Source organism: Xenopus laevis, chromosome 1L, assembly GCF_017654675.1.
Source record: "Xenopus laevis strain J_2021 chromosome 1L, Xenopus_laevis_v10.1, whole genome shotgun sequence".
NCBI classification, from domain to species: domain Eukaryota; kingdom Metazoa; phylum Chordata; class Amphibia; order Anura; family Pipidae; genus Xenopus; species Xenopus laevis.
The window spans coordinates 182766628-182786331 of NC_054371.1; the positions used below are offsets into that span (position 1 = coordinate 182766628).

Consider the following 19704-nt stretch of genomic DNA (forward strand, 5'->3'; position numbering starts at 1 on the left):
GCCCGAAGTTTCCTCGTGAGGCAACTTCGGAAAACGAATCGCCGCGTGTGATTAGCGCAGGCAATTTTTCATTTTAGCCAGGCGCAGAGTGAGGGGAAGCATTAGGGGAGAAAAGTCGCTGCGATTAGTCGCCAGGCGACTAAATCTCCCCAAATCGCCCAGTGTGTCCCTACCCTAAACCTTCATACTAACATATATAAATATTTTAGGTGTGTATGGCTGGCATTGCATTCCAGTAATTAGGTATTCTACTATTTAGGATTCGGCCGAATCCCTGAATCCTTCATGAACGTTTCGGCCGAATACCGAACCCTAATATGGAAAGGAAAAAGTGGAAAAAGAAGGTTTTACTTGTTTTGAGACGAAAGTAACGTGATTTCCCTTCCCACATAAAGGGGCCCATTTACTTAGCTCGAGTGAAGGAATAGAGGAAAAAAAACTTTGAATTTCGAATGTTTTTTTTGGCTACTTCGACCATCGAATGGGCTACTTCGACCCGAACGATTCAAACTAAAAATCGATTGACTATTCGATAGTCGAAGTACTGTCTCTTTAAAAAAAACAAACAAAAAAAATAAATTAAAAAAAAAAAAAAACACTTCGACCCCCTAGTTCGCCACCTAAATCCTACCGAAGTCAATGTCAGCCTATGGGGATGGTCCCCATAAGCTTTGCTAGCTTTTTTAAGTCGAATAAAAATCGTTCGATCGATGGATTAAAATCCTTGGAATCGAACATTTCGAAGCATTTAATCGAACGATTTTTCGATCGAACGAATTGTGGTAAATCCTTCAACTTCTATATTCGAAGGATTTCAATTCGGCAGTCGAATATCGAGGGTTAATTAACCCTCGATGTTCGACCATAAGTAAATTTGCCCCATAATGTACATATGCAAATTAGGATTCGGTTCGGGCACACACACAAGGATTTAGTTGAATCTGAATCCTGCTGAAAAAGCCCAAATCCCCAACCAAATCCTGGATTCGGTGAATCCCTACCAGTAATAACTATTGTGTCACCTTCCACAGGTAACTATTTGGCAGACAAGGCTGCATGATATCAGTACTAATGGATAGGAAACGTAGCAATTTTTCTTTCTTAAAGTACCAAAGCTATTCCCCAGGCCAAAACAACTTCTTCCTATCTCTAGTCTATTCTAATGGGTGACCTATTACCTTAATTGTTCTTTGGTGGCATGTGTCCTACAGCATCCCCTGGATGGTATTGCCTATTCAGTATTAGACAGCTGATACATGACAGACATACAGAAACTGGCTTTGCTTCAACAGTGTCACAACTCCCACTCAAGTATATATTAAAAACACAAAACATCATCTAAAAGTCTAAAACAACTTTTAATATCTGTTCATCCAACTTACTTTCAATTAGGGGCTCCTCTTTGGCGATATCCTTAAACAGCTTGTGGAACTGCGCATTTGACTTTGAAAACTAAAGACAAACAAAGGTGTAAATGAGTGGACAAACCAGGCATGCAATGCATGAAACAAAGGCCTAGGCGGGGAAAGAACAGCATCTATTCAATCATTGCTACCATGCATGGTATGTAATCTCTGGCTTGTCACGAAAGCTTGGAGACAAAGGTAAACCTGTTTTTATACAAGCCACTGTTAATATACGCATGTCACTGGTATGAATGTTGTTAACTTTGCATTTATAATGCTGTTACAAATGTACCTGAATGAAGAATGACACGATTGAACGATTTGTTAAAATGACACGGTTGGACTATTTGTGAGCACAGAATTTCGGAAATGCCATTTAATGCCCCCATTCCTGTGCAAATATTTCTAAATCAAGATAATGTCCTAGTATACTCATTTTTGAGAAAGGATGGACACCAATTTGTCATACCTGCCCAGAATTGGTTTTCTTTCTTTCGCGCTTCAGTTCCTGCTTCATGTCAAAGACTAGTTCAGATTCATAGATTCCGGGCCTTTAAAAATAAAAAAATGGCAGTTGACTTTAACAAGTAGGCAGAGGATATAACACAACCCTGGGTGTTTCTGTTGCAAGGATGCCCTACAGATGTTCTGCTGGTCATGCCACAGCAAATGCCATATACAATTTAAATTAGCTTTACTATTAGCCCTTGCTGGTAAAAAACTTGTTAAAGGGATACTGTCATGGGAAAAAAAATCTTTCCAAAATGAATCAGTTAATAGTACTGCTCCAGTAGAATTCTGCACTGAAATCCATTTCTCAAAAGAGCAAACAGATTTTTTTATATTCAATTTTGAAATCTGACATGGGGCTAGACATATTGTCAATTGCCCAGCTGCCCCAAGTCATGTGACTTGTGCTCTGATAAACTTCAATCACTCTTTACTGCAAGTTGGAGTGATATCACCCCCTCCCTTTTCCCCCCAGCAGCCAAACAAAAGAACAATGGGAAGGTAACCAGATAACAGCTCCCTAAGGGTAGGGACACACTGGGCGATTTGGGGAGATTTAGTCGCCTGGCGACTAATCGCCGCAACTTTCCACGACCAATCTTCCCCGAATGCCTCCCCTCACTCTGCGCCTGGATAAAATGAAAAATCGCCTGCGCTAATCACACGCGGCGATTTGTTTTCCGAAGTCGCCCGAAGTTTCCTTGTGAGGCAACTTCGGGCGATTTCGGAAAACGAATCGCCGTGTGTGATTAGCGCCGGCGACTTTTCATTTTATCCAGGCGCAGAGTGAGGGGAGGCATTCGGGGAGAAAAGTCGCTGCGATTAGTCGCCAGGCGACTAAATCTCCCCAAATCGCCCAGTGTGTCCCTACCCTAACACAAAATAACAGCTGACTGGTAGATCTAAGAACAGCACTCAATAGTAAAAACCCATGTCCCACTGAGACACATTCAGTTACATTGAGAAGGAAAAACAGCAGCCTGCCAGAAAGCATTTCTCTCCTAAGGTGCAGGAAATTGACAAAATGTCTAGCCCCATGTCAGATTTCAAATTTGAATATAAAAAAAAAATCTGTTTGCTCTTTTGAGAAATGGATTTCAGTGCATAATTCTGCTGGAGCAGCACTATTAACTGATGCGTTTTGAAAAAAACATGTTTTCCGATGACAGGATCCCTTTAAGGTTTGTTTCAGAAGCTCTAATATAGGTTATATAAGGCTTCATGGGGCTAGTCATGTTCAGCATTTCCAAGTAGTAATGACCCAGGCCTTCAAAGTTGTCACAGGATTTTCCCATCTGGATTTTGTTACAGGTGATACTGCACATGCTCAGTGGGCTCGGAGCAGCTGTAGAGAAGCTAAATTTAAGGGTTGTCGCAAATCAAGCACAAAATAAGGCTAATCTGTCATATAAGCAGATGCTACAGGGCTGATTATTAAAATGATGCCCACTGTGGTGGCTTCTGAGCTGCCATGTACTTATATTTATTTACTAACCCTCAGCCTGATAGATGGATATCTCCAGTGTGCTGGTCCCTAAGCTTAGTAGGTGACAGTAGAACAGAGCATGTGCAGTGAATCAGGAGAAGAAGGGGAGCTACTGGGGCATCTTCAGAGGCACAGATCTTTACAGTTAAAGGGCTGTGGTCCCTTGGGCTCGTACAAAAGCTCAAATCATAATGTACATTTCTGCCCTACTTTAGTTAAAGGGATACGGTCAGGGGAAAAAAAAAAAAAAAGTTATATATATATATATATATATATATATATATATATATATATATATATATATATATATATATATATATATATATATATATATATATATATATATATATATATATATATATATATATATATATATATATATATATATATATATATATATATATATAATACACAAAAGCCATGAATATCTTGTAAATTATATCCTTATAAACGGTGAGTAGTGATGTCATCAGTTATAAACGGTGAGTAGTGATGTAATTTCTGTCACATGACTCACTAAAATTTGAGTATTATAATTAATAAAGTACCCCCAGTTGTAAAATATGAGGATATTAGAAGTTACCTCGGAGTTCCATGACCTGTATAAAAACTATAATATCCTTATATTTTACAAGAGGGGGTACTTTACTCTCTCTCTCTCTCTCTCTCTTTTTTTTTTTTTTTAAACACGTCAGTTAATAGTTCTGCTCCAGCAGAATTCTGCACTGAAATCTATTTCTCAAAAGAGAAATTTAACTTCTGACATGGAGCTAGACATATTGTCAGTTTCCCAGCTGCCCCAGTCATGTGACTTGTGCTCTGATAATCGTCAGTCACTTAACTGCAAGTTGGAGTGATATCACCCCCCCCCCAGCAGCCCAACAACTGAACAATGGGAAGGTAACCAGAAAGCAGCTCCCTAACACAAGATAACAGCTGCCTGGTAGAACAGCACTCAATAGTTAAAGGCTCTTTCTCATAGTACATGACCAAGCAAAATGACCTGAAATGGCTGCCTACACACCAATATTACAAATTGAAAAAAATACACTCGCTGGTTCAGGAATTTATATTGTAGAGTGAATTATTTTTTAGCATAAACCGTGTAATTTAGAAATAAAAAACACATCTAAAAAATCATGACAGAATCCTTTTAAGCTTTAGTTTTCCTTTAAATGTCATTCACTTTGTACACAGATTACATAACAAATATCTTATTTGATACCGATCAATAAAATACATATTTTCTATAGATGTTAATATTAAGCGTTTTTAGAGCTACTGGCCCTTGATTTGGAACTACTCTCCCAGCCCCCGCCAAATGGTATCTTTGGAAGAGATCATGCTAAATAAAGAGAAAAGCAGGTATGGTCTTTCTCCCACCAAAGATAAAACTATTTTTTTCACTTAGGATAGGACTGACGCATGGACGCTGCCTTGACGGGGCACATCAGCTTATGCATGCTTTAAAAAACTTTGTAACTAAAAGTGTCTTTTATAAAGAAAGTTACAGTTCAGTTGTGCAAGAATATTCCTGCACATTATCTGTAAGGCAATATATTTCTCTGTATAGTGAAGTGGCATTGGTGGTTAACTAAACAATAAACCCCCAATAGGTTTGTTTTTTCATTTTCTCAGATACTGGAACAAGTGCACCATTATACTAAAAGATGAGTTAATGAAGTTACCCTGAAAAACGTAGCTTTCCTTTGCTGTCTAGTAAGTCTGCATCATTTATCCGAATCTGTGGAGTGGTGCATGGTGATTTACCAATTTTCCTTTCCTCTGTCCCATTCTCGGTCTCAGAGCTGTAAAGAAAATAAAAAGTGAATTTATGAAGGTTATAATCCTACTTAATTGGGTTTTAATTTTGGTTGACATGATTGAACTTGACTTATAATAGTTAACATTTCATTTGTTTAAAGTCATCAGCAGGAATCTTCCCATTAATATGGTCTCTTCTTTACTCTTAAACAGCCAGCCATTGCGATTTTGAACTATATTACACAACATCAGATCCTAAACCTCACTGAAATACAAAGTTAAATGCCACCTACTTAGCAACAAACAAGTTGCTTTATGCAGAGTATTCCAAATTGTCTGTAATGTTCTCTGAATGCACAGTGAGTTTTTAATAAACTGTTAAAGGAGCAGTTCACCTTCAACGTAACTTTGTATGTTATATGTTACAGAATGGTTTTATGTTTTTTTTTCATCAATTATTTGCCTTTTTCTTTCCAGCTTTAAAATGGAGATCTGGCCCCATCTAAAAAAAAAAAAAAAATGTTCTGCAAGGCTTACTCATCTTTCTATTTTGGCCCTTTTCTATTCATATTTCTGGCCCTGGCCTATTCATTTGGGCTCTAGCAACTGGATTGGCCAAATTGCAAAATTGGAAATTGCAGAATATAAAGCTAAATAACTCAAACCAATTGCAATTTATCGCAGAATATCACTTTCTGCATCAGTGAACAACCCCTTTAATGTACATTTCCAATACAGGTATTGGTTATCTGGAAACCCATTATTCAAGAAAGCATTTTAAGCAAATTATTTAATTTAAAGTCATTTCCTTTTTCTCTGTCGTAATAAGCAATACATTGTACTTAATGGTAACTAAAATCCTATTGGGTTTATATAATGTTAAAATGATTTTCAGATATAAGGTCTGATATTCCAGTAAAATCCCTTATCCTGAAAACCCTTGGTCCAGATAATTATGGATAATAGATCCTATACCTGTACCATTAATTACAGAAAGAAAACATTAACAGATCGGTAAGACAAGGGTCTAAAATATCATTATAATAAGAAAACCATGAGATTCACCGTCACATTATAGGCTTCATGGCCTCATACCAGCCGGCCAACAGCAACAACAAGCACAAGGAACAGAACAAGGAGAATAGGAGAGAGAAAGGAGGAGGAGTACAGGCAAAGAAGTAGGCCAGGAGGAGATGTGAATTGCTTGCACAGTGATTACTATATACAGCTTTTGAATGAAAAATGTGCAAATATTAAGGTATGGTGATGAAATGACAAGTCCTGTTGTAGAACTGTATTGCATAAGCAAGCGTGACAATTGCACATTTGCTATGACAGTATGTGTGTATATATATATATATATATATATATATATATATATATATATATATATATATATATATATATAAATATATATATATATATATATATATATATATATATATATATATAGGATAAAATGTATAGAAAGGGCTGGATTATGGTGAATTTTTGTACAACAAACATCAGAAATGTCATAACATGGGCTTTGATAAGCAACAGATACAATTCCTAATTTAAATAGGGAGACTTCAAATGTAAACTTCTTATTTATTCCCACATGTTGGGACATAACTGGTGCCACAAGTTTAAAAAGTGCATAAAAGGCACCGATAGATATAGTGCCGAGTCGACTGCATTCATCTAAACAGCAAAAAGAAAAACTTCTATATTCACAGCACTTCTACCTATTGTCGGGTTTCTATAAAACCAACTGATGGAATATTCATTCATGTAAACGTGGACAGCTTTACATCCAAATCCATTTAAAATGTGCCTTTGCCTAGTGTGACTTCGATACAAACCTTGATGGTAGGTTAGATTACAGCTAGCCCTAATTCTGTAAATAACTGCCCTTCATCAAATTACACTTGGTACATCCATCAGTATATCCCTCCCTCTAACATATAGACAGATATATTTTACCAAACATTTCTGGTCCTTGTAAAAAAAGATTTTTACTTATGAACTAAAAAACAATGATTTGTCAATCATAACAAATAAAACCTATTTTGAAATTGCCGACTGCAGTACTACTGAAATACACGATTTTCAACCCTACCTTTCTTTAAGAAGAATGAAAAAAAAGGAATCCAAAAAGCATATCAGGACCGCTCATACAAAATCCAATAGTTTGCAACCTTAATAGTAACTTAAACCTCAAAAATCATTCTTGTTTCAAGGAATATCCATGTACTATTCAGGTATATGTCCATTAAAAGTCTTGCCCTTAAAAGCACATAATTCTGGGTTCCTGTCTAAGTTGTGCAGGCAAAATACACATCAGTAGAACGCAAGTGAATTAATCAGAAGAGACAAAGTCAGTCTTACCTTCCCTATGTGCTAGCTGCTGTCAAATGAACAATGTCGGTCTGCTTTATTCACGAGTGACACAAGAGGAAGTCTCTCTATAGGGGCATGACTCACAATTTTCCCAACACCTTGTCTATTGCCTCACGTGTTCTCTACTCACACCACAAAAATGCAGTTAGTAGCACAGCGGCCGCTGCATGGCTCACAAGTGAAAATTAAACTGAAGATCATGTGATTGGCATCACCCATCGGGTTCATTCAGGAATACAGTGTCCCGAGCAATAAAGACATCAGAGCCTGCAGTGCTACTAGTACAGCACTTGTCACGTTGATTGCTATGTGGAATGGAAAAGTAAGAAAAGGCATATTTGTGCCAACAGAAAAACGTGTCAAATGATGACCGCTTTTTACAATTGTTACAGGTATGGGATCTGTTATACAGAAAGCTCCAAGTCTCCCACAGATTTTAAACAATTAATATTTCTAAAATATATTCTTTTCTCTGTATTAAACAGTACCTTGCTGTACTTGATCCCAACTAAGGTACAATTAAACAAACAAGGGAAAGTTGTGCTCACCACTAATTTTTAAAACCATTAGGCGGGGGGTGCAATGAAGCTGTGACCACAAAATACATATCTGGCCAGTCCCATAACTTTCCCTTGTTTTAGTTTATACAGGAGCAGTGACCAGCTCCATGTTGTAGCTCCCACCCTTCCCAGTTATAGTCAGGTGATCCCACTGGTGTCTAATAAAAGGGCAGCCAAGTTTGGGAGTTTTACTTTGAAAGCAGCAAGTAAGTTGCAGGTCCCTTTTGTAAAATGTATAATAAAGCAATAGAATTCTTAATGAATCAGATGAAAATTTGAGCATAGGACTGGCCAGATATGGGATGACTTTGACGTAGTTGGCCAGCTTAAATATATTGCAATATATGGACAAACAATCCCTGTTTTGTTTAAAGGGTAAGGCATTTTTCAGTAGCAGTATGCACAAAATGTCGCTGTCTTAAATATATTGATAATGGGTTGAGTGCAGAGGACCTCTTGTATTTGTCTATAAGATACAATTAACCATTATTTCATGTTGAATTTATTTTTAGTAAACAATGTATGGAGATGCAAATTATGGAAAGATCCTTATCCAGAAAACCCAGGGCCAGAGCATTCTGGATAACTGATCCAATAGATAGATATAGGATCTGTTATCCAAAATGCTTAGGACCTGGGGTTTTCCGTAAATCTCCATACTTTTAAGTCTACTGAAAAAAACGTTAACATTAATTAAACCCAATAGATAGTTTAGGTTTTGGCACCAATAAGGATTACTTATATATCTTAGTTAGGATCAAGTACAAGATACTGGGTTTTTTTTTTACTACAGAGAAAAGGGAAATCATTTTTAAAAAAAAAATTTAAAAAATTTAAGTAAAATGGAGCCTATGGGAGATGGACTTTCTGTAATTCTGAGCTTCCTGGGTTTCCCTTACTTGTATTAACATTAGAAAGTGTCAACATTAGAGCCGGGCCAAGCCAACCGGGTGTCCTAGGAAACCAGGCCGGCCATCTTGCCCACTCCCCCGTATACACAATGGATTGTGCACGTGCTGGGCAGCTGCACCAAGGGAGGCTCACATGCTGCAAGGATGCACAGGCAGGAGGGGGGGGATGCATACAAGTTCTGAGGAAGCACAGGGGTGGGAGTGCGCACAGGTGAGTGGCAGTGACAGGAACAAATGCCCAGACCAGTGGTGGATAAAAGGAGATTTGTGCCTAGCACTTCTTCATCCTGCCCTAGGCATATGCCTAGGCAGGCGTGAATTTGTGGCGTATTCCCAAGTTTTGCTGCTGGCGAATAAATTTGCAATACAGTTTGAAATTTTTCAAACTCGGGTGAATGGAATCGACCCGCAAGCTCGAAATAAATTCAAATACAGTTTTTTTTCCTCTGATTTTTAGTATGGCTCCAAACAACTCCAAATTGATACCAGGACGTACCCCATAGGCTAAAACAGCAATTCGGCATCGAAAAATTTATAGTTGCATTGTCTTTCATTATGCAAAAATCCTGGGAGTTTTAGGGTCATGTTTTGTGTTATTATTACAGTTTTGCTAATAAAGGTGAATTGCCCTTTAAGCTGCAAGTCTCAGTTCTGACAAAAGATCGGCTTATCTTAAATAGTTACACTTGTATCTTTGCTCATTTTAAATTGTTACAAATGTATTTAGGTGCAGGTCCTGAGTATTCAGGGCTCTCAGAAATTTTGTAACTTTTTCTGGGGTCAGTGTAGGAGTTTAAAAGAGAAACTCGGGACATTTCTGTAACAACCCAGGACTGCAGGCTGACGTGTCAAAATCGGCACTGTCCTGCAAAAAAATGAAGAGAAGAGTAGAAGTCTTTCGGACATTCATTACATTAAAGGCAGACTATTTTAAAGTCAAAACCTTATTCAAATTAGTAAACCAAAGGCAAAATGGGTACACAATATTTAAATAACTATTGAAAGTACGGGTGCGCAATATAGAGGGAGAGTTTTTCTTCATTGCAGCTAATGACTTGCTGGTGCAGGATAGAAGGCTTAACAAACACCATTGCCTTAAAATGCAAATTTGATTAAATTCCATCAAGCAGGATGTCTGTAACCATCCTACCAAGCAGCTCCCTCTTTACATATCCGCATGTCACAATGCCACCAATGTGGGCTCTAAAACAGGTTCTATGACTTTTTTTATGGGTGGATATACACTACATACATAAGTTTTGCAGTTGCGGTTTCTACTATAAAGGAGGTCTGTTTGCATGGATGTGTTTATGAAAATCAACTGCATCCTCAAAGCCATGACTATCTCAGAAAATATATGTAAACAGACTGTTAGGTTTTTATTATTCTAGCATGGATTTCCTCTACTACCAGCAGAGTAACAAATTTAAACACTAATGAGGTTTCTGATAGTTCTATAGCTGATGAGGTTTGTTGTACTGGCTGGAAACTAGTGATGGGTGAATTTGCGCCGCTTCGGCAAAAAATTCACGAATTTCGTGCGAAATTCGCGAAACTGCGTCAAATTCGCAAAATCGCGCCGGCGTCTCGTTTTTGACGCCGGCGCCCGTTTTCTCGACGCCGGCGCCCGTTTTTGGCGCCGGCGCCAGTTTTTTCGAAAAATTTTTTTGACGCCGGCGAATTTTTGACGCGAATTTTCGCGGGCGTTTCGCGAATTTATTCGCTGGCGGCGAATTGCGCAAATTCACGCCTGGCGAATAAATTCACCCATCACTACTGGAAACACATGCAGGTTAGACTCATTAAATCATCAGGTCAGCAACATTTAGGTTACATTTAAGAACTATTCCTTCATTACTTGCGCAATTCCGATACGTTATATGAAGCACTGCATATGAAATTAAGAGTTTATTTCAGTAAGGATAGTGGAAGTCGCCAAGGAACTCTACTGCATGAGGCCTACAGCTTATGACCTCCTGGGTGCCTATTAATATATAGAATACACAAGTTTAAAGGGGTGGTTCACCTTTAAGTTAACTTTTAGTATGTTACAGAATGGCTAATTCTAAGCAATTTTTCAATTGGTCTTCAGTTTTTCTGTTTTATAGTTTTTGAATTATTTGCCTTCTTTTGCAGACTCTTTCCAGCTTTCAGGGGGTCACCACCTAAAAAAAACAAATGCTCTGTACAAATTGACCTTTATTGCTACATTGTATTACCTGTACTTATCTTCCTATTCAAGCTCTCTCCTATTCCAGTCACTCATCAAAGCAACCACGTTGGTGAAATTGCATACTGGAGAACTTATGAATAAAAATCTAAGTAACTAAAAAAAAAAAAAAAAAAACCCAAAATATTTTTTTTTTACATAAATTGCTTCAGAATATCACTGTCTATCATACTAAAAGTTAATTTAAAGGTGAACAACCTCTTTAAGAGAGTCATGTGACAAACTACATCACCAAGCACAACTTATTTTGTTTATACAAAAGATATATTTTTGCAGGATATTCACACAATACTGTTGTGACTTACATCAGAGCCACCTAAACGTCATTACCATGCAAGCGCTCAATTTCAATAACCTCTTATAAATAGAACGGCAGGCTTAGCCTACCTGACAGCCGATTCCCTTTCAACAGACCGTGTACGAAGTCTTTTATGTTTGGTCATTTCACAATTACATTGTCAGACAATGGCATTAGAGAGTAATAATAAACTAAATATTAGGATTAAACTGCATTAAAGGTCAATTACATCAATGATGTGGTAGTCTAGTTACTGCACCCCTTCACTGGTCTACTAAACACCTAAGCAATGGTTTGTTTACAGATCAAATTCAATGGTCCATCACACAAATATTTCACACAAGTGAATGAAAAAAAAATGGTTAAATACAGAAATTGGAGATTTGGGAGTGACAAATCCTTGAACATAAAAAGCAAAAATAATTCACAATAATTTCAGATTATTGAATGTACAACTGCATATTTTATAGGTTTTATGTTGTACACGGAACTCTCACTGAATATGCATTTTAAGAAATAATCCACGAGTGTTTCAAATGATACATGGCTATAGTGTGAAGTTGTGTATCAATCTACTCATTCACGGAACAGATCTCCAAATCCATAACATACAGTTTTAACATGTTTGCCAAAAAAATACATATATAGGAACTAACTAAAAGAAGCAGTGCTCTATGATAAAAAGTATAAAATATATATTATCTGGAATGCTTGGGACCTGGGATTTTCTGGGTAAGTGCCTCTCAGTAATTTGGATCATCATACTTTAAGTCTGCTAAAAAATTTTTAAACCTTAAATAAACCGATTAGGATAATTTTGCCACCAGTATGGTTTCATGCAGCTTAGTTACCATCAAGGACAAGCTACTGTTTTACTATTACAGAGAAAAAGAAAATCATTAAAAAATATTGAAATTCCTTTTTTTAAAATGGACTCTATGGTAAATGGCCTTTCTGTAATTTGGAGCTTTCTGAATAACAGATGTACGTACATACAAAGCACACAGCTAGGACTTCATCTGTATCGGTCTAAAGCTATTTACAAACTAGAACATGCAATAAACCTATTTGAGGATAAAATAACTGGTTGAAGGAGCACCTGCGCACTAGCACTATAAAATAAGTAACTAAAAGCAGGGAACTCAATGAAAAAGTAAATAAGGTTATTTTTATTGCACAATAACTCAAGGTTTTTTTTTAACTCCCCCAAAAACAGTTTGGAGGCTTTCATCAGGGAACTGCAATGTGTCCCTGATGAAGCCCACTGAAACAAGTGGGTCAAAACATGCTGAGTTATTATGCAATAATAATCATTTTCATTTATTTCCTTGAGTGACCCCAGCAGTGAGCGCCATTTATATTCTTTATTATTAAGAGTGCAGCACCAATATTTACCAAGTTACTGGGTTCTGGGGTGATGTTGAGTCCACATGAAAGGCTAATATACGATTGTGAATCAACCCATCACATAATTCATGGATATAATAGATTAAAGATAATTGATTACTGCTACTGAACAGCACACAATTGCCCAGTACACAGTATTAGTAAATGAGACAGTTATTTACGTATACGCTTGCAGAGTGAGTGCTAATTAGAGTGTTGGTATAATATGTCACAGCCCTGTTACATGGAGAAAGATTTTATTTATCTGTAAAAAAAAAAAAAAAAAAAAAAAAGTGTTGCATGGTGCAATTATTGGTAAGGATATGTTAAGAGGATCAAATATCAAACACAAAATGTTCAGGTCCTTTAAATTTTGCATAAACGTTACACAAGTGTGGTTTATTTTCTGACAGTTAAGATCCCACAATACACATCTTACTCATAATTATAACATGTCCTAACCAAACTGGACATCAATCCAACAATTATGATGCATTGTATATAACTCTAATACACGCTGATGCCGGCCGTACGGTTTTTAATGGTTATACAAGGAACTGCACATGTACACGAGAGTGACAGACAGCTTTATGCTAATACAGACTGGCTAGGAATGCAGCTCAGTTACTTAATGCTGGCAATGTTGTGTAAGGTCTTGGAACCTTCGCTATTAGGTCACTAAGTAGGTAGCAAAGTGTGAGACATCTCAATTCTTAACTGGAGGCATCGCTGCCCAGAGAGGCTGTACCTCGATATTGTTGGCCTGTGGCACTTCACAAAGTCACAAGGTTATGCATAGTATGCATACTAGGAATCATGGCTCCAAATGCAATGTTCATGTTGCTGAAGCACATTTAAATCATGAGCAATTATGATGATAACACTTTCAAAGGGTCATTTCATTGAGCCAAGACCATAAAACAAAAGGCTGATCTATAGGTATCACAGAAAAATATTCTACTAGAAAACACTGAGCATGAAGCGTATTGTTATACTTTACAGATCATGCATACTTTATTTACAATTGCTACACAGCTATGGGATCCGTTATCTGGAAAGCTCTGAATTACAGGAAGTCTCCCATAGACTCCATTTTACACTAACAATCCAAATTTTATTTATTTATTTTTAAAAAAAAAAAAAAAAAAAACTATCCCCTTTTTCTGGGTAATAATAAAACAGTACCTTGTATTTGACCCAAACTAAAATATAATTTTTTATTGGAAACAAAACCAGCCTATTGGGTCTATTCAATGTTTACACGATTTTCTAGTAGACTAGGTATGAAGATCCAAATCAGGAAAACACCAGGCCCGAGCATTCTGGATAACAGGTCCCATACCTGTATTTTTTAGATCAGAAAACATGTTTATTAAAAAAATAAAAAAATGTATTCAGGTATTTGTGCAATTAAATATTTATTGATAAAATGAAAAAAGGAAACAGTCAGCAGGTTGCCAGTAAATCATTGCAACCTCTCTGTGTAATAACAAGCATGTAAATTCACAATAACCTTTCACTCGAATTGCGAGCTGGAGGCTACATAGTTGGTTAACATTCACTATTTGCCCTAACTACTACCTACAGCACAGGGACGGCTGGCCTGAAACCTGCATGGAAAATATCTATCCAGGGCTTAAACACTGTGCCTTCACAAGTATTGTGAAAAAACATCTGACTTTTAATGCATAAAATAATTATACCCTATACACAACTGGAATGAATTAGATGAAAACAGATAGTCATTGCCTTTCATCACTCAATCTTTTTGTACATTAATCTTAAACTACAATCCATGTTACATGTCCTATAAGCCATTATCTGGCTGCTTGCTATGGCAACTTCCACCTGCAGGTGATATAAACAATGACAAACTGTCTGCTAAAGGCTTAACGTAACTAGCTCACTAAAGCTGCTGGGAGTTGATGTTCAAAACAATTGTAGAGCCATAGATCAAGCCTGATCTATAGTAAAAACGACATCTTAGTGACTTATGTATTATGGTGTGCAACTGTTCAAGTAGAATATTATGTTTCAGAATCTGCCAGTGACTTAGTAGGGCTGCTGGATGGCAACTGCCAGAAGGGGTTAAAGGCCACAGACCTCTAGTGCACTTGTACAAAGGTGGATTGTTGTTAGCTCACTAATTTTCCTAAGGGATATTTTTTCTTGTTTTTATACACAAGTGCCGTCACTTTAAGTAGCAATTTATAATAAAGAAATACATTTGAAAAATGAAGTCCACTCCTGTGTATAGGTGGGCTGTTAGTTTTTGCTTGTTTCTCAGCTTAGCTCAAGTTAAAGGAGTGGTTCACCTTCATGTTATAGAATGGTCTATTCTAAGCAACTTTTTTTTTATTTTTTTTTATAGTTTTTGCATTAATTATCTTCTTTCTTCTGACTCTCTCCAGCTCTCAGATGGGGGTCACTGACCCCATTTAAACAACACATGCTTTGAAAGGCTACAAATAGATGGTTACTGCTAACTTTTATTACTCATCTTTCTTTTCAGGCCTCTCCTATTCATAGCCCAGTCTCTTATTCATACCAGTGCAGGGTTGCTAGGGTAATTTGGATCCTAGCAACCAGATAGCTGAAATTATAAACTGGACAGCTAAATAACTAAAAAAAACATTAAAACCAATTGCAAATGTCGCAGAATATAACTATCTGCATCATACAAAAAGTTAATTTAAAGGTGAAAACCCCCTTTAAGGAGCTAAGCTTTTTATGGAACAGTCCCTTATTAAAAAAACAAAAACAAAAAGCAACTTGTACAATAGCACTACATTGCAATCCATAATTGGAAAGGTACAGAAGCCATAATTGAGCTGGGCCCCTGACTTATTCCTTTAAGTACACAGCACCTGCAGGCCAGGTCGACTTTATTTTACTCCCAGATTATTATATATAAATCAGTGGCATAACTAGACATTACTTAAGCGATTGACCTGTTTTACCAATATTTAGGGTCAGGGCACACTGGCAGATTCAGGGAGATTAGTCTCCTCTTCTTCTGGGCGACTAAATTCCCCCGATCTGCCTCCCCCGCTGCTAAAATTCAAATCGCCGGTGGGATGGCAATCGTTTTCCCAAGTCGCCAAACGAGGAAACTTCGGGCAACTCTGGAAATGAATCATACAGAGTGCCATCCTGCCGTGCCGGCAATTTACATTTTAGCTGGCTGGAAGGCATTCGGGGAAATTAGTCGTCCCAAAGATGAGATTTGTCGAGGGGGCAACTAATCTCCCTGAATCTGCCTGTGTGCCCCCTGACCCTTATTGAAATTGAATTAGGGCCTCATGGGGCCCCTATACCTCCTGGGCCCGTCTGTTATCACAGGATCTGCTTCCTCTCTAGTGACAACTGCCTTTCTACAAACAGCATTACTAATTTGCATGTATAGGTAAAAAGAAATGTAGGCAATTCTACTGCAGATGTATTGGCCGCAGGACTGTGGGAACCCAGTAATGAACCTTAGCACTGGGCCCACCTGTTCTTTTAATAAAAGTGTGACTGGGTTAGTAGAAGCCATAACATGTCAATATTAACTGATGGAACTCAGGCAGCATCACGTGCATCTTACTAAGGTTACAATCATGGAGGAGCAACAACAACAACTTATTTTAAGAAGGAATGTACGTTCCTACAATTGTACAGATACAGAGAAGAGAAAGTGCCTAGCAGAGCAGCGGTATAAATAAAGTGAATTGCGGGCTGCCATACAACAGATAAACCTTATAACAAAGTATCTGTGACAAAGCCATAGAGGTATTAGCGGGTTAGAGACGCCCAACAAGTCCCTATAGTTGATGGAAAAGTTCAAAAGCCTGATGTCCTTCCGCCCACTACCTTGTAGTACTTACACTAAGCGGACTGGTTTGTTTTCCTTGCTGGAGAGAAGGAGCATTGGCTCGTGAGACTCACAGGCCGGCTCAGTCATGACCACCATTTCCACGGGCAGTTAGAGGCGCCTCTGTAACTTGCGTTCCTACGCGAGAGAAGACCCTCTGGGTGAGGCCCTGGAACTATTTATAGTCTCTCTCTGCCGACCCCCGGCTCCTTTATTATTAACCGAGAACAAAGACAGCCGAGACAGCGGGCTCTCAGCCAGAGCAGTCCAGATACTGCTCGATGGTAGAACCAGTTCTGTAAGTGGCGGTGAAACTAATTGCTCTGCACATGCGAGGCCCGAGCAGCTGAACTTGATGATTATGATGATGAAGATAAACGGCAACTCGGGATCTTTCTTTTGCTTCTCGCTGCAGCTCAAAGTTTAAATAATTCAGTCGGGAAGCTGCATTCCCAGGGAACAGCCTCCATGTGCAATAGTGTTGCTTAATGATTCAGGGCAAGATGAGTCTGTCAGACTTGCTGCTGCTGCTGCAGTAACTGTTTGTCTGCTGGACACTTCCCACAGCTCCTGCTTGGACTCGAATTCCAAATGGCAAATTCTGTAGTTTGCTTAAAGCAAAGGGTCTCCTCCAAACAAACATCTTTTTTATTTAATCTTTTTTGCCTAATGAAAAACATCTACTTCTCAGTAAGGTTCAATATACGGTCTAAAAAAAAAAAAAAGTTTCACTGGTTTTACATTTATTTGTAAATGCTTCAGTTGAAAGCAGCTTGTGTCTGTTCCTGACTTTTGGAACAATGTAGCAGCATTCAGTTCTCCTGCAAGTTGGCCTGTGCTTACATTGTACCAGGAGTGCAGAGAATGTAACAGTCACATGCCATGTACAAATAATGTTAGGGCGCTAGCACACGGGGAGATTCGGGGAGATTTAGTCGCCTGGCGACTAATCTCTTCTGCAGGGCAACATCTCCCCGAACTGCTTTCCCCCTGCCTTCCGCCGGGTATAATGAAAAAACGCCAGCACCAATGCACTCCCGGCGCTTCAATTTCCTAAAGAGGTTGTTCACTTTTGACTTAAAGGGATAATGTCATGGCAAAATTCGTTTTTTCAAAATGAATCAGTTAATATTGCTGCTCCAGCAGAATTCTGCACTGAAATCCGTTTCTCAAAAGAGCAAACAGATTTTTTTATATTTAATGTTGAAATCTGACATGGGTCTGGACATATTGTCAGTTTCCCAGCTGCCCCCAGTCATGTGTCCTGTGCTCTGATAAAATTCAGTCACTCTTTACTGCTGTACTGCAAGTTGGAGTGATATCACCCCCCCCCCAGCATCCCATCATCAGAACAATGGGAAATTAACCAGATAACAGCATGCTTGACACACAATAACAGCTGCTTGGTTGATCTAAAAACAGCACTAAATAATAAAATCCAGGTCCCACTGCAACACATTCAGTTACATTGAGTAGGCGAAACAACAGCCTGCCAGAAAGTAGTTCCATCCTAAAGTGCTGGCTTTTTCTGAAAGCACATGACCAGGCAAAGTGACTTGAGATGCCTGCCTACACACCAATATTACAGCTAATCAAATACACTTGCTGGTTCAGGAATTACATTTTATATTTTAAAGTGAATGCACAGTATAACTTAGAAGTAAAAACTACATCATAAAAATCATGACATAATTCCTTTAACTGTACTATGATGCAGAGAGTGATATTATGAGGCAAAATGTAATTGTTTGGAGTTATTTAGCTTTTTATTTAGCAGCTCTCCAATTTGCATTTTCAGCTAGGTTGCTAGGGTTCAAACTACCTTAGCAACCATGCACTGCTTTGAATAAAAGACTGGAGTATGAATTAGAGAGTAATACACAATAGTAATAACAATACTATTGTAGCTTTACAGAGCCTTTGTTTTTAGGTGGGGTCAATGACCCTCATTTGCTGGAAAGAGTCAGACAAAAAAAGGCAAATAATTAAAAAAAACTATGAAAAATAAATAATGAAGACCAGTTGCATAGAATTGGCTAATAACATACTCAAAGTTAACAGAAATATGAACCACCCATTTAAACCAAATTGAAAATCACTGTATATTGCAAAGTGCTTTAAAATACATCTTCTTTTATTAGGCAGAATTTACCGTTTTTAACTCGGGGGTCCGCCAATCAAAATTGCATCAATCAGGAAGTTGTAGTAGCTCAGTCCAGTGGACGACACAAAAAAGGAACTGGGTGATGTGTTCTTGAGTGTTCGGCTACAAATCTCTGAAATTTAGTTCAAAAACCTTACTGTCATTCTCAAGTAACACTTCGAGATTATAAACTCCAAACACTGTCCTGGAAATCCCAAACTTTCACCCTAACAAAGCCCCAATATGGTAAGATCTTTTTCTTGGCCTGGCAGACCCCCCAACAAATTTGTGTAACTACTATCATGCTACAGTGGTGATAATTCATGCTGAAAAAGAATTACAAAAACACAATAGTCATAGATTGTGGTATTTTAAGGATAGCAGTTCAGAGAAAGAAATTACAAACCTTTCTGTAAAGTTATTCAATTTTATAAACCTGGCACCTTATTAATAAGAAAAGTTCACTTGGGAATAGCTAATATTCATAGTTACATGGTTAGTTACATAGTTACAAGTTCAATCTCTTTAATGAATCCTAGTACACACACAGACACACAAACACGCGCATATTATACTTGTTCAAGAAATCATCCGAGCCACTCTTAAAGGCATTAATAGAATCTGCTATCACACCATCATACAGACAGTAATTCCACAACATCATCCGGGCAGTACATTCCACAACCTTACTGTGAAGAACCACCTACGCTAATTCAAATGAAAGTTCTCTGGTGTTCTGATACTTTTTTTGAGAAAAAAGATCCTCTGTTATGTG

General features: G+C 37.9%; 1 protein-coding gene across 1 annotated transcript in view; it reads right to left on the reverse strand.

Annotated features, from left to right (window-relative positions):
- Nucleotides 1-16920, reverse strand: part of gramd2b.L (GRAM domain containing 2B L homeolog) — a gene marked incomplete at its 5' end in the record, with an annotated part of 29583 nt that extends 12663 nt beyond the window's left edge. Inside the window, 4 exon segments of the mRNA NM_001095481.1 lie at nucleotides 1383-1452; nucleotides 1876-1957; nucleotides 5091-5210; nucleotides 16800-16920. Of these exon segments, the coding sequence (NP_001088950.1) occupies nucleotides 1383-1452; nucleotides 1876-1957; nucleotides 5091-5210; nucleotides 16800-16885 (358 nt within the window).
- Between the last annotated feature and the right edge of the window lie 2784 nt (nucleotides 16921-19704).